The sequence below is a fragment of the Rhinoderma darwinii genome, chromosome 4, assembly GCF_050947455.1.
Source record: "Rhinoderma darwinii isolate aRhiDar2 chromosome 4, aRhiDar2.hap1, whole genome shotgun sequence".
NCBI lineage: Eukaryota > Metazoa > Chordata > Amphibia > Anura > Rhinodermatidae > Rhinoderma > Rhinoderma darwinii.
The window spans coordinates 207654224-207676682 of NC_134690.1; the positions used below are offsets into that span (position 1 = coordinate 207654224).

A 22459-nucleotide genomic window follows, 5' to 3' on the forward strand; every position below is an offset into this window, starting at 1 on the left:
CAAATATTTAAATGCCTACCCGCTACCTTTATTTTATCATAACCGGTTCCTTCTTCCAGAGGCATTATTGATTTTTCCCAGTTAATCGGGTGTCCTGACAAATAACCAAATTTTTCAATCCTCTGCATTATTCTCCCCATGGTACGGGCAGGTCTACTTACGTATATTAATATGTCCTCTGTATAAAGAGAGATCTTCTCACCTCTCCCCGCACATCCAAACCCCTCGACTTCCTCATCCTTACGAATCTTACTGGCCAGAGTTTCAACAACCAGAGTAATGAACAGGGACATCCCTACCTCATACCACAGGACTAGGGATGCACGATGCATCGAAACTTCGATACTGTGCACCCCCAAACGGTTCAATACGGTTATTTCATGAATTTCGATACTAAACTGTGCGGCCTTGGCATCGTAACAGATGAATGTATGAGAGCGAGGCTGCGGCTATGTAATACAGCCACTGCCCCGCTCCTGAGTCCTGACAAGTGCGCGCCGTATAGATATATGCCAGTAGATTAAAGTTTAAAGATAAAGTAATATTACATTTAAAAAAAATACACATACACGTTTTTTACAACAAACATTAACACCTTCCCGACCGCCCACTGTCTTTTGACGTCAGGCGGTGCGGGTGCTTAGTCTACAGAGATGTCTTTTGGCGTCGCTGTAGATCAGGCTGATGAGCGCTCGTGTGAGCGCTCGTCCTCTAAGCAGGAGCTGTTACTAACAGCTCCTGATCTTGGAGCAGCCTCCTGAACACAGCTGGGGTCGGCAAACATTCCAACCCCAGCTGTTTAACGCTTTGATTATCGCGGTCCGTGACCGCGGCAAGATCAAAGGGAATTCCCCTCTTTGATCGCATCACCGGGATTCCAGTGATGCGATCAAACACCGGGGAATCCCTCTGCAGTCAGCCCTGGGGACCTACAAAGGACCCCAGGGCTGTCTGTTCCGTGTGCCTGCTGTTCGGGCACACTATGTGCTGCCCGATCAGCAGCCTGTGACACAGTGTAATGTATTAGCATACAGGAGTATGCTAATACATTACAAGTAAAAAAAAAAGTTACAAATAAAGTTATCCCTTGATGGGATTAAAAAAAAAAATAACAAAATAAATAATAAAAAAAAGTCCCAAAAAGAGTCTTTATTTTGCATAAAATACATTTTATTGCCCCTACACTAAGTAAAAACAAAAAACCTACGCATATTAGGTATCTACACGACCGTAATAACCTGAAGAATTTATCTAATGGGTTATTTAGCGTGAAACGTGAACGGGATAAAAAAAATAGACAAAAAAAAAACTATTCAGAGAATCGCTTTTTCCTATATTAATGGCGTGGGAAAATTTTTTTTTACCACCAAACTGTGGGGAAAAAAAATACTATTTCTCTCGCATAAAACAAGGCCTCATACAGCCACGTCAATGAAAAAATAAAAAAGTTATGGCTGCTGAAACGCAGAGAGGCAAAAACAGAAAAATTGAGCTGGTCATTAACGTCTTTTCAGGCCCGGTCATTAAGGGGTTAATACATAAACTATACACATTCGATATTGGCGTGGCTGTAATAACGTGCACAACTATTTTTTTGCGTCATTTATGATGTGTACTCTGTAAGAAAATATAATAAAAACTGCTTTCTTTCACTTATTGTGAGGCACGAGGTGTGATGAATTTAACCTCCATGTGCCTCACATTAATAGTAATTAACCCCATCATGTACCTTACACATTAACCCATTCCGACTGAGGAACATGATTGGGTTAATTACTATTAATGTGAGGCACATGGAGGTTCAAAATTCATCATCACACCTCACATCAGAAAATGGAAGAACTCTCTTTTTTTGTTCTTTTTACATTTGGCAAAGTGTCGTTTTGGTATTGAAATCGAAATACTACACAAAGCCTCGGTATCGAAGTACAAATTCTGGTATCGTGGCAACCCTACAGGGGACAATGAAAAAAGTTCAGTTGGAACCCCATTTACCAGAACCCTGGCTACCGGTCCCTCATTTAGGGCTTTCAACCAACCAATAAACCTACTTCCAAAGCCATCATTTCTCAACACTTCCCATAAGAAGGACCACTCCACCCTGTAAAACGTCTTAACTGTGTCTAATGACAGGATGGAGCGGCCTCCCGTATCTCTTTACCCTCTAACTCTATATTCCCAAACAGATGGTGGATATTGGTTGATAGAAAAATAGAAAGAATTACAAAGGTTCGCTCACTGCGTTATTTTCTGCGTTATTTTCTGCGTTGGTTGGTTCCACGTCTAGATGTTACAGGTGCTAGAAGATACTCCCAGAAGAATCCTGAGTCAACAACGGGTATGCAAGACAATGGAAGTGGACAAAAATTCGGAGTATCCAGCACTCTGATAAAAAAAAAATTGACGTTTTATTCTGTCATTTTAAAACCAGAACAATTAAAATGAAAATCCCGGGACCACACTTACGTGTTTCGAACCTCTGGGGTCCTTAATCATAGCTGTGATCAAGGACCCCAGAGGTTCGAAACGCGTCAGCGTGCTACCGGGATTTTCATTTTAATTGTTCTGGTTTTAAAATGACAGAATAAAACGTCAATTTTTTTTTATCCGAGTGCTGGATACTCCGAATTTTTGTCCACTTCCATGATATTGGTGGATGTCGACTCTCCCGGCATAAAGCCAAACTGATCCTCCTTAATTAATGATGAAATAACCCCTGCCAAACGTAACGCTAAAATTTTGACCAGGATCTTAACATCTGTAATCCACAATGAAATCGGTTGGTAAGATCCGGGATCCAAAGCTCCTTTATCAGATTTGGTAATTAATATTATTAATGCCTCGTTCACCCGGGCCCTACAATATCTCGTTAAAAATTTCCACCAACAATGGGGAACTATATTTCATATGGTAGACCATCAAGGCCTCCTGCTTTAGGGAATTACTGATCACTTCCAAAACTTCCTCTAAAGTGATCTCCTTTTCAAGTATTCCTTTTTGTTCCAATGATAAGGAGGGCAATACAATTTCCCCCAAATATAATTTAATTGTTTTTTGATCTATCTATATTTCTGAAGAATATAAATGTTTAAAATATCTATAGAATTCTCTTCTTATCTCTTCTTCCCTGTTTACAATTTTACCTTCCTTTGTTGTTATAGCTTGAATTATAGTATGATTTTCCTTCCCCTTAATCCTATTACATAAACATTTCCCTTGTCTACCACCCTGTACGTATATTCTAATATCCAAATATTTTGCCCTACTTTCTGCCTTGCGTAGCAGCACTGCCTCACAAGCCCTTGTCCAATCTTCCTTTGTACATATATCCTTCCTCCTCTGATATTCCCTCTGAGTTCCTCTATACTAGCCTGTTCCTCCTCTTTTCTAAGTCCTCTTTTAACCTGAACAATATATCTCTTCATTAGCCCCCTTAAGGCTATGTTCACACGGAGTATTTTGGGGGAGGAATATCTGCCTCAAAATTCCGTTTGGAACTTTGAGGCAGATATTCCTCTCCCTGCACGCCAATTTTCGCGGCGATTATCGCGCCGTTTTTCGCCCGCGGCCATTGAGCGCCGCGGGCATAAAACAGCGAGATATACGCTTTCTCCTGCCTCCCATTGAAGTCAATGGGAGGTCAGAGGCGGAAGCGCCCGAAGATAGGGCATGTCGCTTCTTTTTCCCGCGAGGCAGTTTTACTGCTCGCGGGAAAAAGACGCCGACGCCTCCCATTGAAATCAATGGGAGGCGTTCTCGGGCCGTTTTTGCCGAGTTTTGCGACGCGGTTTCCGCGTCAAAAAACTCGGCAAAATACCCCGTGTGAACATAGCCTAAGAAAGCCTTTAAGGTGTCCCAAACCACCCCTTTTAGAGGTCGTCCCCAGGTTACATTTTAAAAATTCCTTCAAATGACTTTATTTCTTCATGTGTTGCTAACCTAGCCAACCACTGAGGATGTATTCTCATCCGAGATACATAAGGCACATCTTCTCTCAATTGTAACTTCAATAATAACGGACAATGATCGGATACCGATCTAGGTTCCTATGTTATAGATAGAGTACCACTAGATTTATTATAACAAGAGTATTGTTCTAAATCTGGGTGCGTCTGTCTCCAAAAATCTAAGGGATAACTTTATTTACTTTGGTTTTTTTTACTTATAATGTATTCGCATACTCTTGTATGCTAATACATGAAATTCTGTGTCACTATGAGACAGGCTGCTGTTAGGGCACCACATACGGTGCCCTAACAGCAGGCAAACTGAACAGACAGCCCTGGGGTCCTTTATAGGTCCCCAGGGCTGACTGCAAAGGGATTCCGCTGTCTTCGATCGCGTCACTTTTCTCTTGAAGATTCTTGCTTAACCCCTTCAGGACCAAGCTCATTTTAGCCTTCAGGACCAGACCCATTTTTTCAAATCTGACATTTTTCACTTTATGTGGTAATAACTCCGGAACGCTTTTACCTATCAAAGCGATTCTGAGATTGTTTTCTCGTGACACATTGGACTTTATGATAGTGGAAAAATGTGGTCGATAAATTCAATATTTACCAGTGAAAAATTGCAAAAATTAGCATTTTTGTAAATGTATCTGCTTTTAAGACAGGCAGTTATACCACACAAAATTGTTGCTAATTAACATCCCCCATATGTCTACTTTAGATTGGAATCGTTTTTTGAACGTCCTTTTATTTTTCTATGACGTCACAAGGCTTAGAACATTAGCAGCAATTTCTCACATTTTCAAGAAAATTTCAAAAGGCTATTTTTACAGGGGCCAGTTCAGTTGTGAAGCGGCTTTTAGGGCCTTATATATTAGAAACCGCCAAAAAGTCACCCCATTTTAAAATCTTCACCCCTCAAAGTATTCAAAACAGCATTTAGAAAGTTTCTTAACCCTTTAAACGTTTCACAGGAATTAAAGCAACGTAGAGGTGAAATTTTCAAATTTCATATTTTTTTGCAGAAATTCATTTTTAATCTATTTTTTTTGTAACACAGAAGTTTTTAACCAGAGAAACGCAACTCAATATTTATTGCCCAGATTCTGCAGTTTTTAGAAATATCCCACATGTGGCCCTAGTGCGGTAATGGACTGAAGCACCGGCCTCAGAAGCAAAGGAGCACATAGTGGATTTTGGGCCTCCTTTTTATTTGAAAATATTTTAGGCACCATGTCAGGTTTCAAGGGCTCTTTCGGTGCCAAAACAGTGGAAATCCACCAAAAGCGACCCCCATTTGGGAAACTACACCCCTTGAGGAAATTATCTAGGGGTATAGTGAGCATTTTGACCCTGCAGGTTTTTTGCAGAAATTATTGGAAGTATGCCGTGAAAATAAAAATAGTCATTCTTTCAAAGATCATGTAGGTTTAGCTAATTTTTTCTAATTTACACGAGGACTAAAGGAGAAAAAGCACCACAACATTTGTAAAGCAATTTCTCCCGAGTAAAACAATACCCCACATGTGGTTATAAACGGATGTTTGGACACACGGTGGAGCTTAGAAGGGAAAGAGCGCTATTTGGCTTTTGGAGCTCAAATTTAGCAGGAATGGTTTGCGCAGGCCATGTCGCATTTGCAAAGCCCCTGAGGTACCAAAACAGTGAAAACGCCAAAAAAGTGACTCCATTGAGAAAACTACACCCCTTGAGGAATCCATCTAGGGGTGTAGTGAGCATTTTGCCCCCACAGGTGTTTCATAGATTTTATTAGAATTGGGCAGTGAAAATAAAAAAAATCGTTTTTCTTCAATAAGACGTAGCTTTAGCTCCAAATTTTTAATTTTCTCAACAAATAAAGGAAAAAAAGAACCCCAACGTTTGTAAAGCAACTTCTCTGGAGTACGGCAATACCTCACACGTGGTCATAAACTGCTGTTTGGGCACGTGGCAGGGCTCAGAAGGGAAGGAGCGCCATTTGCTTTTGGTGTACAGATTTTGCTGCATTTGGTTTCTGGGCGCTATGTTGCATTTGCAAAGTCCCTGTGGGACCAAAACAGTGGATCCCCCCCAGAAGTGACCCCATTTTGGAAACAACACCCTCAAGGTATTCACCTAGGGGTGTAGTGAGCATGTTAACCCCACAGGTGTTTTGCAGAAATTCGTGTGCACACGATGTGGGAGAATGAAAATGGGAATTTTTCCTTGGATACGCCAATATGTGGTGCCCAGCTTGAGCCACCATAACAAGACAGCTCTCAATTATTATGCGGTGTTTCCCGGTTTTAGAATCACCCTACATGTGGCCCTAATCTTTTGCCTGGACATTCGACAGGGCTCAGGAGTGAAAGAGTACCATGTAAAATTGAGGCCTAATTTGGCGACATATAAAGTATTGGTTCACAATTGCAGAGGCTTTGATGTGAAATAATAAAAGAAACCCCTGAGAAGTGACCCCATTTTGGAAACTGCACCCCTCAAGGCATTTATTAAGAGGTGTAGTGAGCATTTTCACCCCACGTGTCTTTTCCATAAATGATTGCACTGCGGAAGGTACAAATTAAAAATTTTCCCTAGATATGCAAATTCAGTGTCAAATATGTCGTGCCCAGCTTGTGCCACTGGGGACACACACCCAAAAATTGTTAAAAGGGTTCTCCCGGGTATGGTGATGCCATATATGTGGAAGTAAACTGCTGTTTGGGCACACTGTAGGGCTCAGATGGGTGGGAGTGCCATTTGGGTTTTGGAGCATGGAATTTGCTTGGTAATAGTTTTGTTTGGAGTATCACTGTTGTTTCCGTTTATAATGTGGGGCATATCTGAGCTGGGCAGAGTACATCAGGGGCATAGTCAGGTGGTATAATAATAAGGTAAAAAAAATAATAAAATGATCCATAGATGTTTGTTACGCTGTGATCGATCCTTTCTGCACAGGCCGGTGTCACACTGATAAATGTCCTTCCTTATCCCCCTTTTGGTCCACACTCCGCACCTTTGGAGTTTGGGGAATTTTGCCGGGAAAGTGTTGTCCTGGTATAATACGGGCACCGTCTCTTCCAGCAGATATGTTTGGGCCCTCCCCTTCCTGGTTCTCTAATTTTAGTGCCTTGATACATCGCCTTTTGAAACAGAAGAAATGTTCCCCTCGGGCCTTCACAACTGGATATTTTTCTTTCCTGAATTATTGGAGCCTTAACTTATTTTATTTTTTCATAGACGTAGTGGTATGAGGGCTCTTTTTTTACGGGACGAGCTGTAGCTTTTATTGGTACCATATTGGGGTACATGCGACTTTTTGATCACTTGTTATCGTTTTTTTGGGAGGCAATGTAATAAAAAAACAGCAATTCTGCCATAGTTTTTTAGTTTTCTTTTATACAGCGTCCACCATGCGTTATAAACTACATGTTACCTTTATTCTGCGGGTCAGTACGATTCCGGCGATACCAAATTTATAGAACTTTTTTTATAACCTTTTTGCACAATAAAATTACTTTTGGAAAGAGAATGTATTTTTTCTGTCGCCAAGTTGTGAGAGCCATAACTTTTACATTTTTTCGTCGATGGAGCTGTGTGAGGGCTTGTTTTTTGCAAGACGAGGTATAGATTTTATAGGTACCATTTTTGGATACGTGCGACTTTTTGATCCCTTTTTATTTCAATTTTTGGAAGACAGTGACCAAAAAAAACAGTAATTATGGCAGTGTTTTTGAGGTTTTTTTTTTACGGCGTTCACTGCGCTGGATAAATAACATAATATTTTTATAGTTCAGGTCGTTACGGTCGCAGCGATAAGAAATATGTATGGCTTTATTATTTTTTTTCTATAATAAATGACTTGATAAGGGAAAAAGGGCGATTGTGTTTTATTTTATTACTTGAAACTTGTATTGTATGTTTTACAACTTTTATTTTTACTTTTTTTACACTTTTTTTTATACTTTTTCTTTAGTCCCACTAGGGGACTTGAATGTCCAACTGTTTGTTTGATGTTCTAATACATTGCACTACCTATGTAGTGCAATGTATTGGAACTGTCAGTTGTTCACTGACAGCAAGCCGATCAGGCTCCGCCTCTGGGTGGGGCCTAATCAGCTTACGTAATGGCAGACAGGAGTCCATTGTTAGGGCTCCTGTTGCCATAGTAACAGTCGCCAGCCTTGCCATCGCATGGCAAGGCTGCCGATTTTCTAAAAACCTCTAGGATGCAGCGATCATAATGGATCGCTGCATCGAAGGGGTTAATGCCAGGAATCGGAGCTAGCTCCGGTTCCTGGAGATAGATCGGGGTGTCCGCTGTAACATACAGCGGACACCCACTGCTGATGACGCCGGCTCAGCTTCTGAGCCGGAAGCTGAGCCGGCACCATCTTGCTGATGGTACCGGAAGCCTCCTGGGCCCCGCCTACGACAGGGCATAGGAGGATTCCGTTACAGGCTGATCGGGAGGTAAGCATTAGCTCTCCGATTGCCTTTGCAGCCACCGGCAACCCAGCGATCACGTTGCTGGGGTGCCGGTGGCTATAAACTCCTCACATGCTGTGATCTCTATTGAACGCAGCATGTGAGGGGTTAATCGGTCGGATCGGAGGCTAGCTCCGGTCCTGCCCGATACCTCAGGGTGCCAGCTGTAACATACAGCTGTCACCCGGCGGTGATGTCGCTGGCTCAGCTCCTGAGCCAGCTTCATCTCCATGACGTACAGTAACGTGAAAATGCGGTAAGACACCAGTTTTAATGACGTTACTGTACGTGATCCGGCGGGAAGGGGTTAAATTATGATGCCTGGCTTAGGGCCGCTCCCATATATCCGGCGATCAGGCTTAGTTTCCTTCTGATGTGGTACAGAAACACCGGAGGGAAACTGATGCCAGAACTGATACCAGTCTTTCCTATAGAAGCTGTTCTGGCATCAGTTGCATCCTTTTTAATGCCGTATGTCTACCTTTGTCAGACAGAACAATGTTGCGTGCAGCAGTTTCCTCTCCTAGGGTCAGTTCACAAAGAGTTTTTCGGCGCTGATTTTGATACGGAAACCGCATCTGAATTGGCGCCAAAAAATTGCCCAAATCGTCCCTCATTGATTTCAATAGGAGGCAGAGGTGTTTTTTTTTTCTTGAGTGGCTTCTGGCCACTTACGTAAAAAAAAACAAAAAAAACTGTATGCTCTTCTAGTTTCCGCCACTGACCTCCAATGGGAGGCAGAAGAAAAAAAAAGCGTCCAACAACGCTGGCTATTCAAAATCTGCCTCAAAATTCCTGAAGGAATTTCTAGGCAGATTTTTTTCTACTTGCAAAAAGCGCTGTTTGAACTAGGCCTTATAGTCTGGCTATGGACGCCTGACTGGTGCGCAAAATGTATCAATTGTATCCTGCTCAGGCTAAAAACTGTCCGGATGGAACTGATATATTGTAAAAAGCTGCCTGATTTGACTTGATGTATTTATCACAACAAAGCAACAGTGGGATTCTCAATGCTTTGTGGTATTGGTTGGTATTCTCTGATGTGTCTGCCATATTCTTTGGAATGTTTGCTTCGCTGAATCTGTATCAAAGACTTCAACAATAATCTGGAGGCCTTTTGCTTGTCCTGCATATAAGTACTCCGATATGTTCCCCCTCATTTCCCTGTTTATCACAATAGGTAGTCTAGAGTTCTGGAGGCATATTAGCCCTAGGACACTTGTTGGTGGGGAAAATCCGACAAAAGGTTATTTACATCAGCAAGAAAAACACTTTACATTTGCCTTACAATCGTTTAAATAAATTGGGGTTTCTACTTGCTGAAGGGAAACGCTGGATGTTAACCAGTTTGCCAGTCTCTGAATAAGGCCCTAGCTGCAGATTGTTTTTTTTAAGTGCGACAGATTGATGTGAATATACGTGAGATTTTGGACAGCCTGCTAAAGCCCTGAGGATTCTAGCCCTATATTTAGATACAGTAGAAAAGAACCGGATCCTATTCTATTATAGGTCACTCTCTAACTCAATTTATTCTAACTAGCTGTCAGCTAAAACTACAATAGGAACAACCCTACGCTTTACAATTCTCATCCTTCATCAGCGGTCAATTCGATAAATAAATAACACGGCGTAAAATGGAAAAAATTATAGTAGTAAACAAGTTAGGATCTATTCACACTACTTTCTTCTTTTGTTTTTTTTTTTTTAAACTGGAGGCTACTATATAAAATAGCATAGTCGACTATGTTGTTCTATACAGTTGAATAAAGGGATCATTGACCCGTCGGATCTGTCGAGTGAATGAGGCTCTTAAGATAGGTTCGATGGACACGCCAAACTCACACTCGCTGTGTGAATAGACCCCTAAGATGCATCTTTAATACGGCACCCATAGTTTCCTATGGGCCAAAACGGTATCGGTTTAGTTTCCTTTTTGCCCAGTTTTATTTAATTTCTAAGAATCCGGAGTTAATGATAGCTGTAAAGAGTAGGTGGAATGAAGAATTCAAGTAAACGTATTTATAGTAAAATATAACTTGCTAACATTTCACATTTTTCCTTTAGAGCACCTGTTAAATTTGTTTACTCTCTCAGGCCGCACATACGAGATTGACAGAAAATGGCAGCCATGAGCTTGTGCTCTTGTACAATATGTCTCAAGAAGATGGCGTCTGGAGGGATCCAATCTTGGATAAAATTCTTAATGATGAAATCCAGGATCCTTATCAGGGTAAGTGCTGTTAAAATTTATTACATTTTTGTTTGTCCAAACTTGTTTTTTATTAAATAGTAATAACCTATAAAGAAAAAGTACAGCAGATTTACATATTACTCAAATGCATTAAAGGACCAGTGTCACGAAAAAAGTTAAATCAAAATTAGATCAATTTGCTTTTAGTGTTTTATTAAACATTTTTTTATTTATTTGTGTGTTTGTGTTTTACTTTTTTTTTATTTTTTCACTTTTTCTTGTCCACGGGGGCTGCCATTTTTTTTTCCATCTCTGTATGTGTCGATTTACGACACATACAGACATGGAATACGGCACATACAGTCCCATAGTGAATGCGAACGGGGCCCGTTCCATCCACTATGCTGTACGCCGTCTGTGTGGGAATGGCGCATGCGCCGCTCCCACACAGTCCAAATTGAATTGTTCGACGTCCGGCTCCATTTTCTTGTGGACCGGAAGTCGCGGCCGGACAGTAAGATTACTACTTCCGGTCGCGGCTTCCGGACTTGTGCACTTGGAGCGGAGGTAGCAGACGGAGCGGAGGGAGCGGCGGCGGCAGGAGCAGGTAAGTTATTTCTGTGTATGTTCGTGTTTTACTGTGTGATTACTACTGTATGTTAACCTACTACACTGTGTTAGCTAAAAAAAATGGCGACACACAGTGTAGGAGGTTTGACCATTAAATCCCTTGTTTCTCCCAGCACTAGCCAGGATAAGGGAGGGGGGATTCTGTGAGCTCACTAGAGCGAGTGTGTTTTCTCAAATTTTGCAGCATAAAGCAATGTGGTTGCTTTACCACATTCAATGCTGCAATTTTGGGAATTGCTCCATCTAGTGACCAGTGCTGGGAAATATTATAAATTAGAATCTAATTTATAATATCTCCTGACTCGTGAAAAAATTAGAACAATGTTTAATCACCTATACACTAACTGTTTAACTAAAAAAAAAAAAAAATGTTTCTAGCGACACATTCCCTTTAAAGCGCAAACATGATATACAATAAATATACATAATAAATATGGTCACACATACACCGTTCTATATGCCCCAGGACGTCCGTATGTATGGTAAGGGATAAAGTCATAGGGGACTTGGTCAAGACTCTCTCCACCTAGAACCCGGCCATTTTTTGGATCTTATTACAGTGCAGCTCCTATACACTATATTTTTATTCTGAATTGCAAGGGAAGTGTCCATCAGTGCGGTCATAATAAAATATAATGTATACAGTTATATATTGGTTGTAGAACATGTTGTTGTAAATGACCATCGATAAATCATCTCTCTCCCAAATGTTTGTGCATAGTATTTAAATCGAAGTCTGTACACCGGTGATAAACTGGTTATTTGTATAGACCAGGTAACCAAGTGACCATAAAAGATCAGTGGTAGCAACCATAACAACCATTTCTGTTCCTGGCATAGATGACGTAGGGAGTCCGTGTAGCGACAGGTGTAATGGTGCTATGCAGACAATGAATGGAAAGAAGTTACTCCACCATGACCTAGCAACTATGAATTTTGCACCTGTAAAGTGGAGGCAGCTAAAATTTGGCACTATAACACAATAGTTTTCGTTTCACAAAAATAAACAAAGGATCAGGAAACTTACAGATGCAAAATAGAGTCCTGAAATATTCTGCAAAAAGATCTCGCCGTTAACCGGATCCAATTACACCATAAGCTAAATGGGAAAAGAATAGACAAAGGCCATATACAAAATAAAATATTGTTCAGGATAGAGTTGATACACTAGCTTGAGGGTTCCATAGTGCCAATGTAGAGAGACGGCATGACTTTACGCCCGTGTAGGACGATGTTGAGTGGACAGCTATTCATCCACCGTGGCTAGAGAAGCAAAAAAAATTGGGTGCGTTCACAATCCACATCTCGCAGATGGGCAGGATACACCATGGAAAATATTTTGCAATGCCCTTATCTAGCGCTGGACTATAAAGGACGCTCGATGTTTTTGCAGATCTGCAGAAGAAAATTTGGGAGATGTATTCAATTTCAAGGTGGATCTCTCCAGCACGGCAGGCGAGCTGCAGTACAGTATCCTGATCTCTGCAAGCACCATGGTTGGGCTGCCCTATAAAGGCTCTAAGGAATTTTGCCTCTGGAAATAGACCATCTAGCCGTTTTTCCACAAATTATTCCAACCTCTAACCTTCCACTCTCTCAGGCATTCCAATGATACGGAGATAGTTTAATTACCCCTTAAAGGGAATGTGTTGCCAGAAAAACATGTTTTTTTTTTAAAAATTAAACATTTAGTGTGTGGGTGATTAAACACTGTTCAAATTTTTTTTATTTTTTTGCACGAGTCCAGGTAATATTATAAATTATTTCTAATTTATAATACTACCCATTTTTGGTCACTAGATGGAGCTGTTCCCAAAATTGCAGCATTGCAACATTGGGTTAAAAGCCCTCGCTCTAGTGAGCTCTCAGCTTCCCCCCCTCCTTTATCCTGGCTAGTGCCGGGATAAACGAGGGGTTTGAACGATGTAACCTCCTACACTGTGTGTCGCCATTTTTTGAGCTAACCCACAGTGTAGTAGGTTTACATACAGTAGTAAACACACACAAACACGAACATACATTGAAATCTCTTACCTGCTCCTGCCGCCGCGGCTCCCTCCGGCCCGTCCGCTCCGTTTGCTGCCGCTGGTGCAAGTGCACAAATCCGGAAGCCGCGACCGGAAGTAGTAATATTACTGTCCGGCCGCGACTTCCGGTCCACAGGAAAATGGCGCCGGACGGCGCCAATTTCGAATAGGACTGTGTGGGAGCGGCGCATGCGCAGTTCCCACACAGACGCCGTACACTGCAGTCAATGGGACGGGAGCCGTTCGCAGTCCCTATGGGACTGTGGCTGCCGTATTCCATGTCTGTATGTGTCGTTAATCGACACACACAGAAATGGAACAAAAAATGGCAGCCCCCATAGGGAAGAAAAAGTGTAAAAATAAGAAAAAGTAAAACACAAACACACAAATGAATATAAACGTTTTTAATAAAGCACTAACATCTTTAACATATAAAAAAATAATTTGTGATGACACTGTTCCTTTAACATTACCCCTTCATTTCCTAGGACGTCCGCCTTTTGGTTCCAGATCTCGGTTTTAATTGCAAGCTCTTGTAATGTTGATGGGAGCTGGGTTGTGCGATTTTTCTATTCGGTCTTCTTTATGTGCGATCCAATTCGCTAAATTCTGAAGATCTTGCCTGAGCAGACTTACTTTTATTTCATACATTCTACCCATCAGAGAGGCTCTTGAAGCAGTAATGACTGCCAGCAGCTGGTCCGAGAATTGTTTCAATATTTATTCATTCTCTATTAGGTCAGCCAGAGCTCTGCAGAGAGAGCCACCCTGTGGAGGCAGGCACCGCCTTGGTTTTCCTCACGGGCAATGTTCTTCAGGCGCTCTATTATGGAGGACTTTGGTGTAGGTCTGATTAAAGCGGTTAGCCTGCTGCCCCCAATGTCTTCTGTCCCTTAAGGGAATATTTGGGATTATTGCAGCAGGATGGGCAGAGAGAGGTTAGGTCAGAACGGAAACTACAGCTTGTCAGCGGTAACCCCCTTCCCCCTCCCGCTTTAATTAACTTTTATAGTCTTGTGTAAAAGATATACTGAAAATGTATACTGTGTTTTTCTTCAGAGATTTTTATTATCTTACAATGTCTGTTCTAAGCTGTAGTAGATAATTTCCTTGATCTGACTGCGTGGGATGCCAAGGTCATAAATATTAGGCAGTCAAACATAATTTCAATTAAAATGATTGCACTCGGAAGCATAAAATATCCTCTGATGTAATCTTTTAGTATTATGTTTCGTACATTTGCTTCTATTTAATATTCAGCTGTGCATATTCACAAATATGTAAGGTTACAGGCAGCAATAAGGTGCATTTGTATATTTTATGCATAGTAAGGAAACTTGTGGTTTAAAGGGGTATTCCCAGAATTGACAGTTCTCACCTATCTAATCACTGGGGGCCCCACCGATCGTGAATTCCCTTTTCCTCCTCCATGCTCGACCACTGTGAGGAGAATATTGAATGGAGTGGCGGTAGAGCATGGGAATGATGGAAATAGCGGAGTACAGCACTCCGCTGTTTCAATCAATTTCATAGTCAATGACTGGAGCGGTTGAAGCAGAACAAGCTAGCGGCACCTACCAATATAAGAGCGTGGAGAGGTCACCCATCCTCTGGTCTTCATTTCTAAGCAGTGGCACAAACATTCACATTCTGCTTGGCAAAGGAGGTCTAAATAGGGAATTTTAATAGGAAATCTATGAATCTTCATGATACTGTTTCAGTATTCAACTCTGCAAAATGTAAAAAAACAACAACTTGCCACTGATTGGCAAACTAAGGTGAGACAGGTCACATCATATCTGTGCTACGATCGAAGGGAATGTGTCTAATATCTAATTTCTTCCTCCATTTTCAACAGCTGAAGAGTTTTTTCATTCCGAGGGCCCATTGCTACTGGAAATGCGAATCAAACGGCTCCTTAAACTTGGCAAAGTGGCGGGAGCAACATGCCTGGCGAAGATATTGTCAGACCACCAAGAAATGACCAAGAAAGGACACTTCAAACAGCTCTACCTGAAATGTCTGTGTGCAGCCTCACCAAATATAAAGCTCATAGAAGAGGTTAGTTATTCTCTTAGTGCACTTTAATTCTCTTTAAAGTGTACCTATCTTTTCAATTGTTTTAATAAATGGTTTCAAAGTGGATAAGTTGAATTCGTTTTCTTTATCCATTTGGGAAGCGCTTAAAGGGAGCCTGTCGCCAACATTTCACCTATTAACCCATCAATACCTGGTGGAAGTGGGTGATATCATTTTTATGTAACCTATAATTATCTTCTAAGTCGGCTCTGTACCTTTAGTATTCCATTTTTTAGTGTTCCTGTGCCGTATGCTAATGAACATAAGTCATATCTTCGTTAGAAAAGTCACATCTCAAGCCTTTCTGAGTTTATATTAATGATGAAATCTAGTACAGCACTTTAATGTTAATCCTCAAAAAGGGTTGTCTCAAGATTAAATACTGTATTTTTTTTTAACCACACAAAGCAACAATTTTCTCATTGCAATCATTTAATAAAAGATGGTCCTGATTAGATATTGCGGTTACATGTTATGGTGCCCCTGCTGTTCTTTTGATTCCCTCTCAAAGTCCACCTAAAGGGGTTTGCCCACAAACTAAATGCCAGTTGAATGTGGCCAGAAATGGCAGTTATACATTTGTCTAATTGCATGTCATTTTCCAAAATGCACTGTTAGGAAGATACCTTCAGACCATGCCTCAGGCAGAACTTATGTTTTCCTTACTGGTTGCCCTTGTATCCGACCAGAACCCACTCTTCTGGCTAAGGTCGGGCAAAGAAACATCCCGTGCATAGTATGCCTCTGTGGTCGGCTTCCATGGTCTCATGAACGTGCTTTTTATTTTCGCTTGCACTAGGGAACTTCTGATTATTCCCGAGCTTTTGGTCTGTTTCTAACTTGACCATATATATATGTATGTATATGTATGTGTATATGTGTGTGTGTGTGTGTGTGTGTGTGTGTGTGTGTATATATATATATATATATATATATATATATATATATATATATATATATATATGGTAGATACCTACCAGCACCTTTATTGAGTCACTCCAGGCTCGTCTAACTGTTGTCCGTGGTGCACACAGCGGTTAATATGGATAGACATGCGTGTGTACACATCTCATATCTATCTCACAGACACAAGATGTTACATATTATTTTATTATTAAAAGTGCACAGCAAAGCTCGAGAGCCAGCACAGCAGACACCTGAATAGTGGGGAAAAAGTGCACAACAAAGCTCGGGAGCCAGCACAGCAGACACCTGACTCATAGGGAAAAAGTGCACAGCAAAGCTCGGGAGCCAGCACAGCAGACACCTGAATCATAGGGAAAAAATGCACAGTACAGCTCGGGAGCCAGCACAGCAGACACCTGAATCGTGGGGAAAAAGTGCACAGCAAAGCTCGGGAGCCAGCACAGCAGACACCTGAATCGTGGGGAAAAAGTGCACAACAAAGCTCGGGAGCCAGCACAGCAGACACCTGAATCGTGGGGAAAAAGTGCACAACAAAGCTCGGGAGCCAGCACAGCAGACACCTGAATCATGGGGAAAAAGTGCACAGCACTGCTGAGGTCATGTGACCGTTCAACTAGCGCACACCTACAGAATTGAAATTTACACTGACCCGCTGCATCAGAGATGGTGAACAAATACACACAGGCTAAACAGACTAAAAACATTAAGGAGGTGATTAGGAGCGATCTGTATGTTGTTGGGATAACTTGAGCATTAGGATTTTAGGACTTTCTTTCAGACCCCTTTAATGTCTCCAGTGCCTGTGGACACAGTCCAATTCGCTCAGTACCACCTGCCAGATCCTCTTGGACACGGGTAGCAGAGTTCTCCCTGCTATTGTGCAAGCCAATAAGAATCCTCGCAAGAAGTGGCTTTTTCTCACCTGTACTAGACACATTAGGTTGACGTTCTGAGTGGGAATCAAAAGAACACTAGGGGGCGCCATAACTATGTAATAGCAATATCTAGACACAGAACCTTTTTTTAAAAGGTTATGTTTAGCGTGATCTATAAGAAAAACTAAATATTTAATCATGAGACAACCCATTTACGTTTTTGTTTAACCGGTTCAGGACTGGGCTATTTTGAGCCTTCAGGACCAGACACTGTTTAGCCATTTTTATCATGCGTTAGTTAAACTATTAACTTTTTAATTTTTTGAGCTAGCAACGTGATTTTTGCAACATTTTTCTGTAGACCATGCAGGCTTCTATTTTTTTAGCATTTTTATACACTTCCTTTTAATTCTATTTTTAGCATTTTCAGGCTTATAGTTTGAAAATAATAGTAAAAAATTTTGTTTTTTTTTTTTGCTTTTCAGCTAATTTCTTATGGCAGTGATTTGCAAGGGGAACTTTTTTTTCTTTTTTTGTGTGGTATTTTTTTGTGTATTTATTTTGTTTTTTGCGCTTTATTTATCTTATAATTTTATTATAGTCTGACCCTCAAAGTTCAGAAGACCACTTTGGAAGACTTTCATTTTCTTTCTTTTTCTTTCTTTTTTTTTCTTTTACACATTTTTCCACTAACTGGCTGCACAGTAGTCCCAGTTATGGGGGAAATCAGTCCTCTTATAGTGACTATTGTCACTATTAGGGCTGTGCTCGCTCTAGTTAGAGCAAGCAGCAGCCTCCTGCTAACTTCATCCTGGCGATCGTGTGCTGCTGCCTCTATTCTATACACAGCGCTCATTGAGCCCTTTGTACAATCAATCAGAGAAGATAGAAGCAGTGAAACTGCTTCTATCTTCTCTTCAGGGTCACTGACTGCCGTGCACCTGACATTCAAATGGCACAGGTTTTAAGACCCTCGATCGCCAGCTGTGTATGTATGTGTGTATATTTTGAAATGCAGACATGTCCTGCAGTTTTTTGTTTTTGAGTATTGGTAAGGCACTGTTTACATGACTTTTTTTTTGTTTTGTTTAAGCTTAGACTGTACATCAGGGGTCCATTGTCAGGTGGAGGCCAAAATAATAATATTTTGTCCTTTTTCTGTCCGGTGTACATCACGTTCTTCCATCCCATGGAGTCCAGTAAAAAAAAAAAAAATATATTTATTTTAACATAGTAGCCTATAGTTTACAGATGCAACTGTTTGGCATTCGTTATACGAATACATAATGAGCTTTTAAGCCGTTTTTCATGGCATAGCCGTTAAACAGATGCTTTTATAGCCCTATGCGTGAGGTATGCGTTAAACGAGTTACTAAGCATGGCATCCCTCACCCATAGACTATAATGATATCCATTTAACAAATACATCTTAAAAAGGATCATGCTCATTCATGCCGCTGGTGTATATGTGAAACGTAAGCTTTGACAGATACCATCGGGAGCTTTCCCCGGAGTATATGTCGAGTACGAAAAATATGATCTGAACATAGCCTAACTAGGCAATAATGAGATCATTGCTGAAATGGAATCATGCTTTGCATTACAAGTCAGGACTTTTTTGTTTCTTTTTATCAATGGTATTTACTGCTGTCTTATGTACTGGAACTAAAATTACATAGCTGTTATAGTGTGATGGATCTCTTTAGAGCGTACTCCAAATTTATGGTATAGTCACTGGACAGATAAATCAACAATGTAACAGCAAGAGTTTTATGTTTTAGATGGGTTCGTCCTTACAGTATCCTTTTAAAATACCATGGTCACTATCTACTACTACAATGTAATGTGTTTTATTTTATTTTTTAGATTGCCAAAGTAGATTGCAAGGATGCGTTGGAAATGATATGTAATCTCGAATCTGAAGGGGATGAAAAAACATCACTTATACTGTGCGCAGCATTTCTATCCCGCCAACTCCAATTTGGGGAGATGTATTGTGCCTGGTGAGTACGTAGAAAACAAAAAGTAAGCGAAGTCTTAGGCCATATTAAGAAAAAAATAATCAATTTAGAGGCATCTAAACACTAGATCCGAATTCCTGAAATCATTGATCAGGACAGACCAAAACTGGTCAAACCTTAATGATATATCTTATTGTTATGCTATAACGATTGAGGGGAGAAATTTGAGTCTTTAGGTCAAAGTGTGTTAAACCAACCATATTATAGTACAAAGTAAGATAACCGGCATATGTTTTTTTTCCCCCATAGTTATGCCCATTTTTCCCTATATACTGTTAACAGAATAATACCATATTGGTTCCAAAATTGGTACAAAAAGAATGCCCCTCTGTCTCGCAATCATGAGAAGAAGAAAGCATATTGGGGTAGACTAAGATAAATAATCACCTTTAAAATGCATCATTCCAAAAGGTAAACCTGTTCTGGTCACCAAAGCTTAAAGCGTACCTCCACTTTCAGTTAGCGCTATAGAACTATGTAGTGCTGGCGGCCGTTCTGCATACAGGCGTCGTGGAGATGAGCAGGACGCTCTGTGTCCCACTGAAGAGTTAATCACTGCCGGAAGCACGGACTTTACATAGTCCGTCCTGCTGCTAGAGGCAAAATTGCTAATTAAAGGTGTTTAGAAAAACTATTATTGTGCACACTCCTGCACTATAATAATTTTTCTATGAAAGTGGAGGTACGCTTTAAGGCTTACAACTCTTTAATATTGTTTTTTTTAAATGCATATTTGTGTTCTTAGGGAGTTGACACTGTTTTGGAGCAAGCTGCAGAGAAGAGTTGAACCATCTATTCAAGTGTATTTAGAAATATGTCGTCAGCTGTCTCAGTTAACAAAAACCGTGTATCACATCTTCTTTCTCATCAAGGTTATCCAGTCAGAGGTAAGTTTTCTAGAAGGCATTTAGTAAATCCACATGTTTATACCATCACTATCTGCAATATATTTTAAATACACACATCTCTCAGGCTTAGTACACATTACGCTTTATACCTATGCCGGAGGATTAAGTCGGGAGGACTCCCGGCATATACCTCCGATGGAAGGCTGCAACGTTTCCACAGTATAGGCATACAGTAGGATACGTTGCCCATTCAGCCCCCTCCCTTGGCACAGCCGTCTCATTTCGTTCATTTACATCCAAACTCAACCCCAATACCGCTGGACACTGAAGCTCTTGATAGTTGAGGTGTCTGGGGGTTCTCTGGCAGCAGCAGAAAGAGGGGATGCAGGGAAGCTACAGACTCTGGTTCACTTGTCCCCTTCACCCCTTACGTGATAGCTAATATCTCCAACTCCAGCGCACAGACCTGCAGTGCCCGAAAAGCCTCACTGACGTAACTGTCGTTTTTTTTGTTTTTTTTTATATGGATGGTTATGTCACAGGTGATTCCCCGAGTGGACATAAGGCAGCTTGAATCCCCAGACAGCGCATCGGGATTCCGAGAGGGGAGGCTCTCTAAATCCTGATGCTCTGTCAAGGGACTCCTGCTGCTTTTAAGCCCAGGTATAACTCACAGGCTTTTTATAAGACGTCCGTGAATGGCATGGCAGGGCTCACCTTACTCTGCTGCTTCTCTGTCTAGATCTAGTACAAAGGTTCAGTCTTTCTTGCACTTGTGCTCCTGCGGTTTCCCCTGTTGAGAACCAGTCAACAGCAGATTAGAGTGTGGAGCCAGTGCTACATTATGAATTGTGCCTGGTAACCCCTCCCTGGCCACACCTGTGTCCTCAAAGGGGTTAAAGAGCAGGCAATGATGTCCGTGTACTCACTGGGTGCCTGGACTTGGGGATACATCTTGCTCAGTTTTCGAATCATCTTGTTTGATTCTCCTGTTAGGAGCACAAAGGTTCTTTGACTAATTGCCAGAAAAGAGGGCTCTTCCATGACACGCACACACACACACACAGTTTTTCCACTTAAATAAATGTAAGCAGTGCATCGGACACATAAGCATCTAAAAAAAACCAATATTAACTTCATGCACCGTGGTCACAAACAATATTGTGAACCTAAAGGTTGGAGAAAGGAGATCAGCCATACGTCAACGAGGAAGTAGGATAAAAAGTTGTGTGGTGACGAGAGATGCTACAATGTAAGTCACTTGCGTATCGCCAAGCCACAGCTCAGCTTCCTCAGAAGGTCCAGATGAGTGGCTTCCAGTGCCACGGGAAGATTGTGCCTCCTCTCTCTGAGGATACACACTCTGAAGGCAGCTCTACGCTTTTGTGCCTGGGGAATTTCCAGTGATTATGTCCATATATGGACTGTGACGTCACAGGAGCCTCCCGGGTAGTTTACGTTTAACGGAGGCCTATGATACATACAGTGGCAGCCATCACCCATAGGTTCCCATTGTAAAAAAATATATACTTTTTTTTACTGGATACTTTTTTATGAAATCACAGTCTACTACACTATTCCAAACCTTTATTTTTGGAGTATACTGACGTTAACCGGTGGTGGCCATAAGGGAAACCAAACCTTTTGGTTTCTGTCTGGCAATGGAGGTTTATAGCCACACTTGGCGTGTACGCCGGGAGCTTCATCACTATATACAGGAAACATAGAAGAAAAACGTGACCTGAAAAGGCTCTTACAGTAAATTTTGCTGTTACAGTGAAGTTTCACATGAGAAAGTAGACTATACGTTACTCCACTCATCTAAAACGGCATTCGTGATCATGGTGCTAGATGTATAGTGCTTGGAGTTTGATCTAAGGTGGATTTCTTATTCATAGCCGTTCTGCAGTCTTACCCTTTGATTGAGTCTAGTTTGCTTTCGTATATGTGTTGCATTTACCTGTCGATTTTTATATTGTTTTACTCCTTTTAGTTCATAATCATTTTAGTTCATAATCATTCTCTATCTGCTCAGTGCAAAGCTTGGAGGGGGATAGAGCAGCACTCTGAGCAATTGATGAGACAAGGGGTGTTTTCAGACTTCCTCAAGCTCAGATTACGTAATACAGCTAAGGCCATCTGTACATCCTTTTACAGAGATCCATTCTAACACATCTATATATATAATTATTTTTTATATTTTGTATTTTTTTTATTTTTTTAAATGGCGTCTTGAATATTCCTGCATTTCCTTATTAAATGGTTTCCTTCTACCTTGTGCTGAGACTTTGTTTAAGAAAAAGACATGCGAGAATAGATCTCCCAAACATAATCATGACAAGGGACATTATCTGATGTAACTAATCGTAGCTATGTCCTACTGAAGCTGACCTAAAGGTAGCCATCACAGAGGAAAATAAGTATCAGGTCAGCATCACCCTTGG

At 41.1% G+C, this 22459-nt stretch overlaps 1 protein-coding gene across 2 annotated transcripts in view; it reads left to right on the top strand.

The window, feature by feature from the left end:
* ZNF292 (zinc finger protein 292) overlaps positions 1-22459 on the top strand; it is a 91706-nt gene that overhangs the window by 61333 nt on the left and 7914 nt on the right. For both annotated transcript variants that reach the window (XM_075862121.1, XM_075862120.1), the window contains exons 4-7: positions 10512-10647; positions 15124-15326; positions 19013-19149; positions 19913-20054. In XM_075862121.1, coding sequence (XP_075718236.1) covers positions 10512-10647; positions 15124-15326; positions 19013-19149; positions 19913-20054 — 618 coding nt within the window. The remainder of the gene's footprint in view (positions 1-10511; positions 10648-15123; positions 15327-19012; positions 19150-19912; positions 20055-22459) is intronic.